This window comes from Panthera leo, chromosome B2, assembly GCF_018350215.1.
Source record: "Panthera leo isolate Ple1 chromosome B2, P.leo_Ple1_pat1.1, whole genome shotgun sequence".
In the NCBI taxonomy this organism is placed as follows: domain Eukaryota; kingdom Metazoa; phylum Chordata; class Mammalia; order Carnivora; family Felidae; genus Panthera; species Panthera leo.
The window spans coordinates 141189861-141204745 of record NC_056683.1 but is presented as its reverse complement, the minus strand read 5'-3'; the positions used below and the strand labels follow the sequence as shown (position 1 = coordinate 141204745).

Genomic DNA, 14885 nt, shown 5'->3' with positions numbered 1-14885 from the left:
CCACCCTGTCCCCCCAACCCCGGCCATCATGGCCACTGGGGCCCTGTCTAACTGTCCCCCATCCTGACAATGTCTCTACGCCCGCTGGCGCTGCTCGAGGGAGGGGGGCGCGCTCCTTCACCTGCGAACACTCCAGGCCTCGGAGGACTTGTCCCCACTTTCCGCCCGGTCTCAACCCACGCCCTCTCACTGCCAGCGCAGCGCGCCTAGCTCTTCGGGACACCGTGCGCCTGCGCCTGCGCCTGCGTCTGCGCCAGCGCATGCGCGCGAACAGACGGCCCTGCCACGCCTCTCTGGGCTTTGCCACCTGTGCCTTTCGTTCGGGCTCTGGTTTCTCTTGCCCCAAGTCACTCTCCCTTCCACCCCACTGTCCGTTCTTCAAGGCCAGGTTCAAAAGCCCCCAGCCTTTGCTTTTGCCCCTTCTCCAGATTCTCTGGGACCTGCGTGTGACTCCTCTAGGGGCACATAACACTTGTCGCCTGGTTGGCGTCGTGATTTTACACACTCCCCTCTGCCTGGCAGCTGACCTCGAGTCTAAGGGCAGAACTACAAAGGGCAAGAAGAGGTGCAGCTAATAAGTGGGCGCTCCTGGTGCGGCCCCCACCATCTGGGGCTCGGGCCACACTCGTCGGAAATGCTGCTGGTGCATCCAATGTGCTCACGGACATTCCCCACTCCTGAGGGCGGAGGGCTGGTCCGTGAGGTCGCCCTGCTACTTGTCAGGCCCCCAGAAGATAGGAGTTATGGCAACCTCTACCTTCAGGTGTTCGGACGACACAATAACAAGGCATCAAAAAAATACTTGTGATAAGATCTTGGAATGGGACTCTGTCTGCTTCAGTTTCTGTTGGATCCCCAGAGGTTTAGAAAAACCAATAGGCAACAAGAAGCTCCATCTTTCAAAAAGAGGTGCTGGAGCCCCGTGCAGCTCAGACCAAGTTTGTGACCCCCTGCCAGGCACAGAAGGTCAAAGGGGTAAAAAGCAAAGAAGGCTGCCGCGGACAGGCAGACACCTGTACCCTCCTGAGGACACACACAAGGGAGGCGGGGCGAGGCTGAGGCCAGACGCAGGTCCCCTGGGAGAGAACCAGCGTGGAGTCGGGCGGAACGGTCTTTCCAAAAGATCCCCTGAAACCCCAACCTGGGTAGGGATGAAGGGGTGGAAAGTGTTGCTTTTCTATGAACTCCGGAGTTTCCGTTCACTGAAACAATATGATTCTCAAGGAAATGAAAGTGCCCTGAGTCCTTTTTTTTTTTTTAAGTGACAGGAGAAACCAAGGGACTTACAGGGGATTTCATTCAGGAGCAAAAAAAAAAAAAAAAAAAAAAAAAAAAAAAAAAAAAGAAGAACTAGGTCATCAAAAGAGTCTGAAAGGGCAGCAGGGAGGACAAAACAAACCTGTTCTCAGCCTTCATCCTGTGTGTTAGGCCTGTTTAATGGACCAGCCACATGCCCAAGACTGTGACAGTCTGACCCAAGTCTCATTTTAGTCCTCACAATGGCCCAGGAGCCCCTCCTAATCTGGATGTGCTCCCCTGGCCTTACCTTTTGCTTTGCCCTCTGTAGTTCGCTCACTCCTACACACGAGTTCCTTTAGTTCCTTCTCCTACAGGCTCTCCCCTCACCTCAGGGCCTTTGCACATGCTGCTCCCCTTTCTGTTTTCCCTTAGTTCCCTTCCCCCAATTCCTACTCATCTGTTAGAATAGATGACAACTTAGCCCCCCTCCTCTGGGAAGCCCTCCTGGGTTTCCTATGGAAACTGCACCCCACCCTCTGTCACAGCCCCTTTTTGACTATGTAGACTTGCCATTCTATTAAACCTGTCAACCACAGGTTGACCCTTAGCCCTGGCCTGCAGGGCCTGACCCTGACCACACCTTGGGAGTGGTCTTTCTCTCTTTCCAACTTTCCATTCCTTCTGCTAGACTTGTATGAGGACCCCTACCCCCAAATGTGGCCATTCCTACCCTGCTGCCATGCACACCTCTGGGACCCATGCAGGGAACTGAATGTGGGTCTTTGCCCTCATGGCTCACAGCTCTCAGTGGGAAACATGTACACACTCTTGTTTTGCTTTCTTTCTCTTCCTTCCTTCCTTCCTTCCTTCCTTCCTTCCTTCCTTTCTTTTTTAGAGAGACAGAGAGGGAGACAGAACATGAGTGAGGGAAAGGGGCAGAGGAAGTGAGAGAGAGAATCCCAAGCAGGCTCCAGGCTCAGCGTGGAGCCTGATGCAGGGCTCGATCCCACAACTGTGAGATCATGACCTGAGCTGAAATCAAGAGTCAGACGTTTAACTGACTGAGCCAGCCAGGAGCCCCACAAAAACACTCTTATGAGCACATCATTATGCCATTTAAGAACATTTTAGAGGAAACTCAGGCACACGATGCTGGGCATGTCACTGGTTCTTAGTCCCTGATGGACAGGCTTGGCTGGGATGTCCAGGGAAGGCTCTGGCCCTCTAATGGGCACAGGGGTGAGTGAGGTAGGGCAGAGAGAGAAGGGGCAAAGAATGTGACAGGAGGGAAGAACAAAGCCAGGCACTATCCCCCCATTGTATCTGCCCAGGCTGGGGGAGCCTGTGGGTGCAGTGGGAGAGGCCAGCAGCCCATCTTCCCTGTGCAAACCTGTGAGCAGTTCACGATGTTCTGAGGGGAGGTTGTCCTTGAGAAATGCCCCATCCAGAGGGACTTGGGTTTTGGAAAGAATACAGCGCCAACTCAGCCACAGTAGGAAATTTTATCCAGTTATGGAAGAAAGAAGTTTGGTGTGACAAGATTTGTTCTCTAAACAAAACAAAGCAGCACCAAATGGGGAACAAGAAAAGAGATTTGTTCAAAATGTGAGACTTTTAAATTCTTTTCATGGATTCAGATGTGTATTTTAGATTTAGGGAAGGAGGCCTATTCAGTTCCCCTGGCCTCTTATGCTCCTCCAAGGGCCCTAGCCCTGGCTGCTGGCCTACCCCACTCTCCACAAATAAATACACGCCAGTAGGAAACAAAGCTAAATTGTGAAAAACCAAGAATTTCCTGAGGGATTTTCTGGCCTAAAGAGCTCCAAGAGAGATGCCTGGGTGGGTCTGGAGTTGTCTTGGAGAGAGGCTAGCACCCTCCCAGGCATGCCTGACTTCCCAGCCCAAGGTGGCCCCCAATCCAGAGTCCTTGGCTGCCCCTTTGTGCAGCCCCTCCTCAGAGGAAGCCTCTGAGGGGCAGGCCAGGGGCTTCTGGGGGGCCCCCAGTTCAGCAGGAGTATGGCACACTAGGCTCACAACTTTCTTGTTTCTAGAAAACAACCAATTTCTTAAAAAAAAATTTTTTTTAACATTCATTTATTTTTGAAACAGAGAGAGACAGAGTGTGAATGGGGAAGGGGCAGAGAGAGGGAGACGCAGAATCTGAAGCAAGCTCCGGGCTCTGAGCTGTCAGCACAGAGCCTGACATGGGGGCTCGAACTCACAAACCGTGAGATCATGACCTGAGTCGAAGTCTGATGTCCAACCGACTGAGCCACCCAGGCGCCCCAGAAAACAACCAATTTCTAATTGCTCAGTAGTACCAGTAACATAACCCAGTACCAATACGTGGCATGGGACTATATGCTTGGATTTTGTTTCTGGGGAGGGCAACACCCTTACTTTCCTAATGATATTTCACTGAGGCTGATAATAAAAATTAAGTTTGCATTCCATTAGCACATGTCGGCAATGACTGGCCATGGAGGTCCAAGTGCACAGTGGGGCTGCCTCGGAGACAGTCCCCATGGCTTTTTGTGGAATCTCTCCATTTATACATTTAGAAGCCACAGGGAGGAAGTAATAAAGGTTTGGAAGCTCATTCTAGAGACTCGGAGTACTTGCTTAAGAAATATGGTGGATGATGGGTTACTTTGTTCGAAATGCTCTGCATGATGTAGCTCCCCAATAAGCAGGATTCGACAGCATTTTGTACTCACGTAATCCTGCCTGGGGCGGGGTTGGGGGGGCGCTCGCAAGTGCCATTCCACACACACCCCGGTTCTGACACCAGATGCCTGGGTTTGGGTCCCGATGAGGCAGAGTTTACTAGCTGTGTGAACTTGGCACCTTACTTCACCTCTCTGTGCCAGTTTCCTCGTCCACAAAACGGGCATAATACTGCCTTGACTCACCGGCACAGAGGGAGGTGTTAAAAGCTGACACAGGGGGGGCGCCTGGGTGGCGCAGTCGGTTAAGCCTCCGACTTCAGCCAGGTCACGATCTCGCGGTCCGTGGGTTTGAGCCCCGCGTCGGGCTCTGGGCTGATGGCTCGGAGCCTGGAGCCTGTTTCCGATTCTGTGTCTCCCTCTCTCTCTGCCCCTCCCCCGTTCATGCTCTGTCTCTCTCTGTCCCAAAAATAAATAAAAAACATTGAAAAAAAAAAAATTAAAAAAAAAAAAAAAAAAAAAAAAAAAAAAGCTGACACAGGGGTGCCTGGGTGGCCCAGTCGGTTAAGCATCTGACTCTGGATTTCCGCTCAGGTCATGACCTCGTGAGTTCGAGCCCCGCATTGGGCTCTGTGCTAACAGTGCAGAGCCTGCTTGGGATTCTCTCCCCGTCTCTCTGCCCCTCTCCGACTTGTGCACACACACTTCCTTTCTCTCTGTGTCTCTCTGTCTCTCAAAAAAAAAAAATAAACTTAAAAAATTATTTAAAAAAACCGTAAAACAATGAATAAAGGCTGATACATATAAAGCACCTAGAGCAGACCTAACACTATTCAGTGTCAGCCACTGCCATCGTCAGTGTGGTCATGTTGCCATTGCCATAATACGCGCTGCTTCAGCCCACTCCGCTCTGTCCTGTTGAGCTATTTTAGCATGTACATCCTGTATGACTCAGCTCTTAGCACCTCCTTCTACAGGTTTTCTACCTGCTTCCCACGTTGTGTCCCGGTCCCCCTACTAAGCTGACCACAGCTCTCTGCTCGTCACAGATGCTCAAGATGACTCAGTAATTAATTGGAGTCACGTGCCTCAGTTTTCCTATTTGGATCCTTAGGAGATTTTCCCCAACCTTGACACAAATTCAGTGAAAGAACCAAAAAGAGGGCAGGAACAACACAAGAGACAGCCGTATCTCCACTTCACTAAGGCCGTGTCTCCCTGACACAGAGCAGACCACTGAGCAGCGGTCATATAGGGGGTGTGACCAAAGGTGACAGTGGGTTTTGTGGCCAGGTCTCCAGCTCGCGAGGCCTGTGCCGGAGGCCTGTGCTGTTGGCTTTCCCGAGCTCTGTTAGAGAACGTGATCCTTTCTGACTCTTACCTTGGAGAGATGGGCCCACACAGGGCAACACAGCAATTTGTAAAGATATTTCCATAGCTGTAGGGATTGTAATTTTCTTTACCTCTTTTATTTGACCAAGATCCTTTAATCTGAAAGAAAAGGACAGCGAATGATACAACATCCTTCATATTGATGCCACAGTTTAGGCGAATGGGGTCACGAGAAACTCATCAAGAACGTAAAACATCTTTCTCATTTCTTCACAGGGAGAAAACTGAGAGACTTTTCTCAAGGAAAACTGGCATTTACTTCAAACTTGGACATATCCCCAGACAGCAGGTCAGACTAGGGAGAAAGTAACATTCTTTGGGGACAATAATCTCTTGTTCCTACAACACGGTACCCAAAGGTCAGCTCACATAAGCCAGCGGAGATTTGTTTCACACAGTTGGCGTGCTAACCAGTAATTAAACAAATGGTAGCCGAAAGAGTTAACACGGCTCCCGTAACTACCCATTTATAGTCTGAATTCAGCCTCACAATGTTACCAAAATAAGCCCACAGATTCTAATATCCATAGTTGCCAAATACAAATAACTCGATTACAATTCTCTTAACTCATGTATCTCCTCGGTACCAATTTTCCCAAGCCTTTAAGGCAACCTGACTGATTCTGAGACATTTAATTCCTGTACTAACAGACATTTCTGTCAGAGTCTAAATATTCGGAGCAAAGAGGACCAGGCTTATGAAGAACATTTCCAACATTATGTTTTCTGTTTTTATACCTCCTCTCCATCTGCATTCAGTTAAGGCAGATAATCCTGGACAAAAAGTTAAATTCTGGGTGGGGGCGGTCCCCTCCAAAAGTGTTAAATGTGAAAGGCAGATTCATCCACCCTGAGATATCAGCTGGATGTGGTCTCTCCTCCAGAGGAGGTATGACAGGTTGCTCACAAAACTACTGAAGAGGAAGGAATAGACAATAAGCCCCTCCCTCAGAGTTTGGAGATGGGGGTCTCTCAGCTGACCTTAGTATCTAACTGATGTGGTCAGAAAGTAAGACAGGTTAGAGATTCCCCACTGGAAATCATGGAGACCCTAGGAAAATGCTTCCCCTGCACATTGTTTGCTCCCAGAGGCTCATACCTGGAATGGAATATGCACAAGGCCTTGGCCCCTGAGCTCCTCTCTCCTGTCCCCCTCCCCCCCCCCCCACCTCTGGACGCAGACACACACACCCACCCCCCAGACCGCTGGGAACTCACATCTTCATTTGTCGTCTGGTTGGAGCTGATCAGGTATGTGTGGAAACCCGAGAGGCCAACGATAGACCAGACGGAGAAGAAGCACACCACGGCCTCCAGCACAGTGGCCTGGGGTCAAGGAGAAGAACGGGGTGGGGGTGGGGGGTGGAAGCGGGGTAAGTTCTCAGGGTGCCTGCGGAACCAGGATGATGTAAGATTCGGATGGGAAACCCACAGACGCTCACTGAGGCCTCTGAATCTATCTAGCTTTGTCCCTAACCAGAGGGGGACCCTTCAGGTCCAGCAATGTGCCCCTCTCTCCTGATTCACCCCAATCGTGCTCAGTCAACGACCAGTGGGCTCCCCGAACATTACCTGTTTACTGTTTCACGGTGGACAGTTCCTCTGACCATCCTCCCCACCTGCCCTTGGCCTTTTCCTGTGGCTCACTGTGCAGCCAATGACTGTGACAGCAAAGCCGGAAGCACGCTGGCCGGCGTTGGCAGCGGCCCAGGCCTGCTAGGAAAGGTCGCGACATTGAACATGAACATCACTGCAGTCTCAGACTCTAATCTCAGCTTCTGAACGCTGGGCACTATCACATCAACAGGTTTGTCCTCCAACTTGATGTTGAGGCCGAGTGAACCGTCACACAACAGTAGTTGACAATTGTGAGCAGGGCCGGCCACCGGCAGCTGTAGCCTGGGCAGGGCTCACCTTCACGGCTTTCTCTCTGCCTGGATGATCCTTTCACCCGCTGGTGGCTGCCTGCCCCCACCTATGGGTGGGCTTCTGGACCAGCAGGGGCATTTCTCAGAGTGGTCTCAGGGTGAGGGGTATTTTTACTTAGAGAACTCTTTGCCAACACCTTAGCCCACCCCAACACCCAAGGCTATTTTCAGCTCTTTGATGGGCAACTAGGAAACGTGGATGCTTAATCAGACATTGAGTGATGGCACATCCCGAGCTCCACAAAATGTGCTACAACCAGAGGATAAAAAGTGTGGTATTCTTCAACAGATGAGATAAATCAACCCAGAGTGTGGCAATTTCCAAGGACTAGAGAATTTTTCTGTTCCACAAATGTTTATAAAATTCCATTTACAAGATATAGATGTTTCTCTGGGGAAAAAATATTCCTCACAGGTCTGGGAGTTTAAATATACACCATCCATCCCCCATCAAGAAGTTACAGGCTGGAGAAAGTAAACACCCAGGCTTTCCTGATGCTCTCAAGGGTAGAAGCCATAGATCACACTGCAATACATCACCATTGATTTTTTTTTTCAGGACTGGATATAATTCATCTTTAGACCAGAGCAATGAATACAGTATTCAGTGCAGTGCCATAATCTGCCATGCCATTATTAACAAATGCCACTGTCCGGGCATGTGGGGAGAAATACAAAACAAGAGAAATGAATGGGCTCTTGCCTGTTGACCGACTGACTTTCAACATCAGGACAGACCACTGGCCCTGCTCTTGGAGAAGCAGAAGAATGCTCTGCTCTTCTGAGGCTTAAGCTTCTAGAAACCGCAAGCCTTCAGAAAAGCACTACCCTGAACTTAAATGGACATCTGAGGAGGAGAAGAATGTAACTCTGCCAGCTAGCTAAGACGAAAACAGCCCAGCGCACCCAGAGTCAGACAGATGCCAACACACGCTGCCCACCGCGGGCCCTGCCCATTCCTCGTGGAGGCAGGAGTCGGAAAAAAAAAAAAAAAAGTCGAAAAAAAGGAGTCGGAGGCAGGAGTCGGAAAAAAGGGAGGAGTAGCTACATCTCGAGAAGAGGAGAACCAGGTGGTTATTATGGAAAAGCAGGTAAGTTCCAACATGTAGGGAGGATCTGTGGAGTAAGAGAGAGATGCAGAGAAGCAGATCCCAAGCTAGGTCTGCCTTGGAACCCCAGAGTTATCAGGTGGGCCAATGGTTAAGAGGGGAGGCCTCAGGTACATGTGGGGACACACGAATGGTCTCATTCTCAACGGCCTTCTCACAGGTGAGGCTCACAGGTGCCCCTCTTCTGATCATCCCCCCGCCCCGGGGGCAGACTGGGGAGGCAAACCACGTGGGTGGAGTGGAGTCCTGGGGGAAATGATGGAGGTAAGCAGCGGGAAGACTGAGTCAAGGAGAAGTGGGTTGCGGAAAGTCGGGTGACACTGGCAGTGAACCTCCACAGGCTGGAAGGAAAAGACAAGAAATAGATCAAAGAGGAAGGGACACGTGAAACAGAAGCAAGAAATGATCAGGGTAGGAAAGAGAATAAAGAATGAAAGCAAAAGATTTATTTGCTGAATAACGCACGAAGAGCCAGACCTCCATCTCAGAAATGCTTCTGTGTCACCAAAAGTTTACAGTCCAGGTAGAATGATGGTGATGTCAAAATACACACAAATTCATATGCGTGAACCCTATAAGACCTGGCATGTCCACGTGAGGGAGGATCACAGCATTTAAAGCGGCACAGCCCATTTTCTGGTGGCTCTTCCCTTTGCAATGCCACTTAAAATTTTTACTCCCCAAAGGAGGCGTTGTTACCAGTGGACATGGGATTTTAAAGGCTTATAGGTCCAAAAATAAACTAGCAGATCTCTATATTAATATCTCATGCACTTTAGAGACATTTTATAATTAGCAGATTGTTAGCTCACAGCTGTGTCAAAATGACACGAATTCAAGGCAAAATGCAAGATGCAGCCCTCTTTCCCTTGCCCCTCACAGTGGAGCCCCCCACAGCATGTCTTAAGGAACCGTCATCGTCATTCATAACAATGGCTGGTGTCTCTGGCTAGGCATCAGGTAGTACTCCAAAGGCTTCCTATGGATTAACTCACTTAATCCTCAGTGACCCAGGGTGAAGTGTGATTCCCACTTACCCAACAGGGAAACTGAGGCAGAAAGCAGGTAAGTACTTTGCTTGAGAAACAGCAGAGCTGGAAATGGAGCCCTGAACGTGTGGCTGTGCCAGGACAAGAGAAAAGCCCTGGGCTGGTTCCTTTCCTATTCCTGCTGACATTCCCATGGCTCTGGGCTGACCACAGCCCCTGTGGGGGAAGATGGGGATCCTCTTTTTGTCAGGGATTTGTGACCCTTTGGCAGCCTAAGTAGACCACTCCCCCTCCAAATTCCCTCTCAGGCTGGGGAACAAATATTTGAACAACACATCCCCTCACTGACTCCAGAGCCAGATGTTGAAAATATCTATGCCATAATAAGATTAATATAAATTTTTCATAAGTGTGTCAAAAGCCATTCACTGATATTTTTAAAAGAGGAAATGAGGAAGACATACACCAACTCGACTAAGAGCCAATTTAATAAGCAGTTGGGTGTTACTGTATCAGAGATGGTTCAAAATTATAGCAGTTACCACTGCCAGCCTCCTTCTCCCTCCAACCCCCAAGAAGACAGTAAGCCCTTTTTTGGCCAGGGGTGTGGCATTAGTTTAAGTTCTACCCCAAGATGTCGCACTTTGAGGTACTCACTAGATGACTGTGGAAATGAAAAAGACTTTGAAAAATGCTGATGGGCAAACAGCCCTCCGCTGAGTCTCCGTGGGATCCCAGAAGTGCCTGCTGGGTGCCCTTCTGTGCAGCCAGCCCTGTACTTAGGACAGGAGAGGGGGGAGGGACTCACTTCCTGCCCTAAGGGATCTGTTTGCCCTTGGGAAGGTAAGTGAGGCGAGAAGGCCTTGCAGACACAAGGGAAGAACGTTGGACAGAATGGTGAGGGCATTTCAGTGTTTGGAAAATCATAAAAGGTGAGAGATCATGGAACCAAAGATTTCTAACCTTTCTGAGTTCCCACTCTTTTCTCAGAAAAAAAAAATGCACGCACATTTTTTTTCTTCTGATTTCAGGAGTTTTAGAAACTCTCCTGACACCTTTCCATAGATACACATGGACCTCAAGTTAAAAAGTCCTAATTTATCTTAATCCCTTAATTTTACAAGGAGGAAGATGAGGCCCAGAGGGGTCAAGCTGGTAATTTACATGATAGACACTTTGACAATGGAAAGTCACGGGAGACCCTTCGGTGTGGATCATGTGACCATCATCTTTCAGTCTCTCAAATCCTTTTCCCCATATTCTTTTATACCAGGAAATAAAGATGTGCAGTTCTCCCAAATCTATGAAGTCACTGTAATTCCAATCAAAATTCCGGAATTTTAAAAAGGAATTAAAAACTGACTCTAAAATATCAGGAAGAGAAAACGTGCAAGAATGGGTAAGAAAACTTGAAAAAAAAACAACTCTTGGGTTGGGGGATGGGAGGACACCTTTAGTAAACAAAACACAGAGTCTGAAACAGACCTGTGGGCACGAGGGCTACAGAAGGCATTTCAAATTTGGGTGAAAGAATACACTGGCGACTCTCAAAGTGTGGCCCGTGGGCCTTTGGGGTCCCCGAGATCCTTTCAGGGAAACTCCCAGGTCAGAACTATTTCCCAATCAATGCCAAGACATTACTTCCCAGTTTAACTGCTTCTGTCATTCAGGGGCTTCATCTGAAGGCTTTGGGATGGGCCTCACTCCCATCATAATAGGGAAAGTACTTGTGCATTCTGTGTTTTAGACATTTCTCAGTTGTAGTTTCAAACATGACCTCTAGACATATATATAATCTACCTAAACAAAAGTTCCTTGAGTCCTCAACAATGTTTAAGAGTGTTAAGAGATCCTGAGACCTAAAAGTTTGAGAACTGCCAGAAGTGAACAGTGAACAGCACTGGGACACTTCACTAAGCATTTGGGAAAAACAAAGTGAGAACTTTAGCTCACCACACACACACACACACACACACACACACACACACACACACACACGTAGATTACAGATAAATTACTGTGCCAAACTGAAGAAATAAAATGTAAAGGTATTAGAGGGAAATAAAGGACATATGCCTATAATTTTGGGGTTCAGATATAAGACACAAAATCTAGGAGCCATGTAGTATCTGATTTGTAGATGGATTTTGTTAAAAGTTAAGCATTTTTTTTTTGTATTAAAGAAGTCAACTTAAAAGGTGACAGGTTGGGAGAAAAATATTGGCAAGAGATATTAAATGGTTATTATTAAGAATAAAGAACATGTTAATAGGAAAAGAACAAACAACCTGATTACAAAATGGACAGAGATTATGAGCTGGCACATTGTGGTCATGAAAAAAAAATGTCAACAAAAATGAAAATAAGCACAAGCTGATTATTATCCAGAAAATGGAAATTAAACCAATGAATTTCCCCCCCATCAAATTGGCCAAAGTCACAGCACCTGTAACATCCAATATGGATGAAGGTGTGGGGAAACGGGAGAACGAGTCAGTACAATCTCTTTAGGGGACAATGTGGCATGTCAGTCAACATTTAAAAGATGCTTAATTTTCCAGGCACCTGGGTGGCTCAGTGTGCGCCTCAGTTGGTTAAGCATCAGACGACTTTGGCTCAGGTCATGATTTCATGGTTCATGAGTTCGAGCTCAGCATTAGGCTCTATGCTAACATGGCTGAGCCTGCTTCTCTCCCCCTCTGTCCCTCCCCCACTCATTCCTCTTTCTCTCTCTCTCTCTCTCTCTCAAAAAAATAAATAAATATTAAAAAATATGCTTGGAGGGGCACCTGGGTGGCTCAGTTGGTTAAGCGCCTGACTCTCGATTTCGGCTCAGGTCATGATCTGACAGTTCGTGAGTTTGGAGCCCCCCCATGGGGCTCTGTGCTGACGTCACAGAGCCTGCTTGGAATTCTCTCTCTCCCTCTCCTTTTGCCCCTCCCCCCATTCATGCTCGCTCGCTCAAAAAATAAACTTCAAAAAATTTTTAAAAATATGCTTAACTTTCAGTGATTCCACATTTAGTTGTCAATTCTGGAGAAACACTAACACTTGTGCACAAAGACATACGTGCAAGATGGCCCGCCACCTCATTTTTTAAGCAATAAAACAATTAAGAAATCTAAGTATTCATCAACAGAAAAATATAGTATAGATTGTGTTCTGAAACTCTATAAAGCAGCTGAAAAAAAAATGAGGTAGATCCATATGCTGACATGGAAATACCTTCAGGAAACAGCTAAAAATCAAACCGCTGAAGAATACAAAGAAAACGATCCTTCTTAGGTAGAAACAGTCCCTGCAACAGTGTGCAGACACATACGTATTCAAACCCTTCGAATACCGTCTGGAAAGACCCGTGAAAACTGACAAGGATTCCCACAGAACGACAGAGGAAGGGTCGAGAGCAGTGCTTCTTTTACGTTTCTCTTTGAAATTTTTTACGAGAGTTATGTTCTTCCAGTACCTGAGTGATTTAAAAAAACCCCAACAACCTCCTCCCCCATTCTGTGACCCCGTGAGATGTAATCTGATGCTTATTCTTCACGCACTCCCTCAGACAGACCGGTTAGGGGCAGTGGGAAAGAGTGTCAATTCCCTGCCCGGAGAGAGGGGCTGGCGGTAAGGAGATCTGGGCTCCAGTTCTGGCAACACGGCTGAGTGTAAATTGGGGTCATCTGACCCTTCAGCGCAGGCTCAGCTGTAAGGGACCGATGGACACCTGTCCTACCTATTTCCTGGGGTCCCCCTGAGGATCCACAGACATCGGGACAGAAGGGCCCTATAAGCTGAGTCTAGCAAAGGCCTGTGCCGCCGTCATGAATTTTCCAACGGGCAGTACGGTGTCCCTCCTTTCTGAGGGCATCGAGCCAAATCCGAGCCTTCTACCAAATTCCATTAAAACAGAACCGTGCCCATTAGGCCGTCGGTGCCTTTCAGACAGCGTGCCTCGAAATGAATGCAAATTGGGGATAAAAAGGCTTTCTGGCGAGAGCCTCCACACACGTAGAATCAATTACCATTTGATTTAGCAACCACTGAAAACTCTTCATTTGGGAGCGCCGAACAATAAGTCATGATTAAAAATGACTGTAATCCTTTTAATTGGATGTTAATGCCGTTTCATCGTGACGACTGTTGATCGCAGGGCTTCTCCTCTCTGGCTCCTCCTCGAGGATGCTGCTGGCCCCGGTGGCCCGGTTCCTGCGGGGACCCCTGCGGGGACTTCCACCTGCAGATCCGCTGGTGAGCTGGAGGCGAGGCCACGTGGCTCTCCTGGCTCTGCGTGACCAGTGCCATGTCCTCTGAGGCTGTAATGTTGTCACCGCAGGCTCATGACTTGTTCCTCTTTCCGCCTTTCATGCAAGGAACTGCAGAGGACCGTGAAGTTACTCTAGCTTCACATGGGGGTTCCTGGGGGGTCAACTCTTAGGTGCTGCGCGTGTATTTCAAATAGGACTCATTTCTAACCTATGCTAGCTCTCTCCCCTTTCCACTGTGCCTTCCCTCCCCTGGGTCCCCAGGGCTGAGCCCTCCGAACTGGCTCTGACTCTCCCTCCTCCTTCCCAGCAGCACTGATTTGATTGCTTACCTGCTCAGCTGTCCCCTTATCACCCATCTCAATTCCGGGGGCCTTTCCCCTGCACACATCGCCTCACCCCTTCTTTGTGTTCCCTGCTGCAAATGAGTACTCTTAAGAACACAACAACCACGACAGAAAGGCTCTGGTGATGTCATTCACCTGCCAGAGATCTAAGCTGCTTCCCCAGCGTCCTGGGCAGGAAGGCTGACTGGTATACAATGCTGTCAGGGCCTTTCCCTTCCTGGGAGCAGTCACTCTTGACCCCCCGCCCCCCCCCCCCCCCAACTACCGCTGAGCTATCACGGCTCCCCTCCCGCTATGCCCGCCGTGTGTAGGAGTCGAAAGTGCATCTGTGTGCTTGTACCGTCAGGGCGGAGGGCCTGCTGACTGGGAGCACGGCCGAGCGGCCGGAGCCCTGCAAACCCTGCTGAAGGAATCAATGAACACAAGCCCAGGTCTGGCCCTACAGATGGGCTGCTCTTCCCTGACACATGCTGCGTATCACCAGGCCCTGCTCAGGCTGTTGGTCCTGCCTGGGATCTCTCCCCTCCACGTCTCCAGTTTTAGGACTTCTTCCCCAATCTTTCCAAGCCCTATGCAAACGCTACCTGCCAAAGCCTTTCCTGATTTCTGTGCAACATGCCCTTCTGGACCCTCACCCCCACCTCAAGCTCTCCATGATGTTTTATGCCACGTAAGACTTACTCTGCTTTTTAGAACTCAGAGTCATACCCCAGGTCTCGGCACCGTCAGATGTTCATTGAGGAGATGAGTGAATCATTCTGTCCACCCTCGCTGCTCTGCCTGCCCCCTTTGATAGAATGTGCCTCAAAGGTCTGGGCCGGTGGTTCCTTCTTGACTTTGTAACCCGGGCAGAATTTGCACGGAGTGGGTATTGCGTCAAATGATCTTGGAAGAAACAGATGCCAAGTGGACCTCGTCCTTTGGAAACTGCCTGGCTGTGCGGAGAGAAGACCCAG

The 14885-nt window shown here is 48.9% G+C and overlaps 1 protein-coding gene across 6 annotated transcripts in view; it reads right to left on the bottom strand.

Moving 5' to 3' along the window:
- LOC122220530 (palmitoyltransferase ZDHHC14) overlaps positions 1-14885 on the bottom strand; it is a 533561-nt gene that overhangs the window by 261311 nt on the left and 257365 nt on the right. For 4 of the 6 annotated variants that reach the window (XM_042940151.1, XM_042940161.1, XM_042940162.1 and 1 more), the window contains 2 exons: positions 6516-6618; positions 5287-5396 (listed from right to left, as the gene is read on the bottom strand). In XM_042940151.1, the coding sequence (XP_042796085.1) occupies positions 5287-5396; positions 6516-6618 (213 nt within the window). Of the gene's footprint in view, positions 1-121; positions 226-5286; positions 5397-6515; positions 6619-14885 lie in introns of those variants that run through there. The other 2 variants (XM_042940155.1, XM_042940156.1) reach the window with 2 other exon arrangements.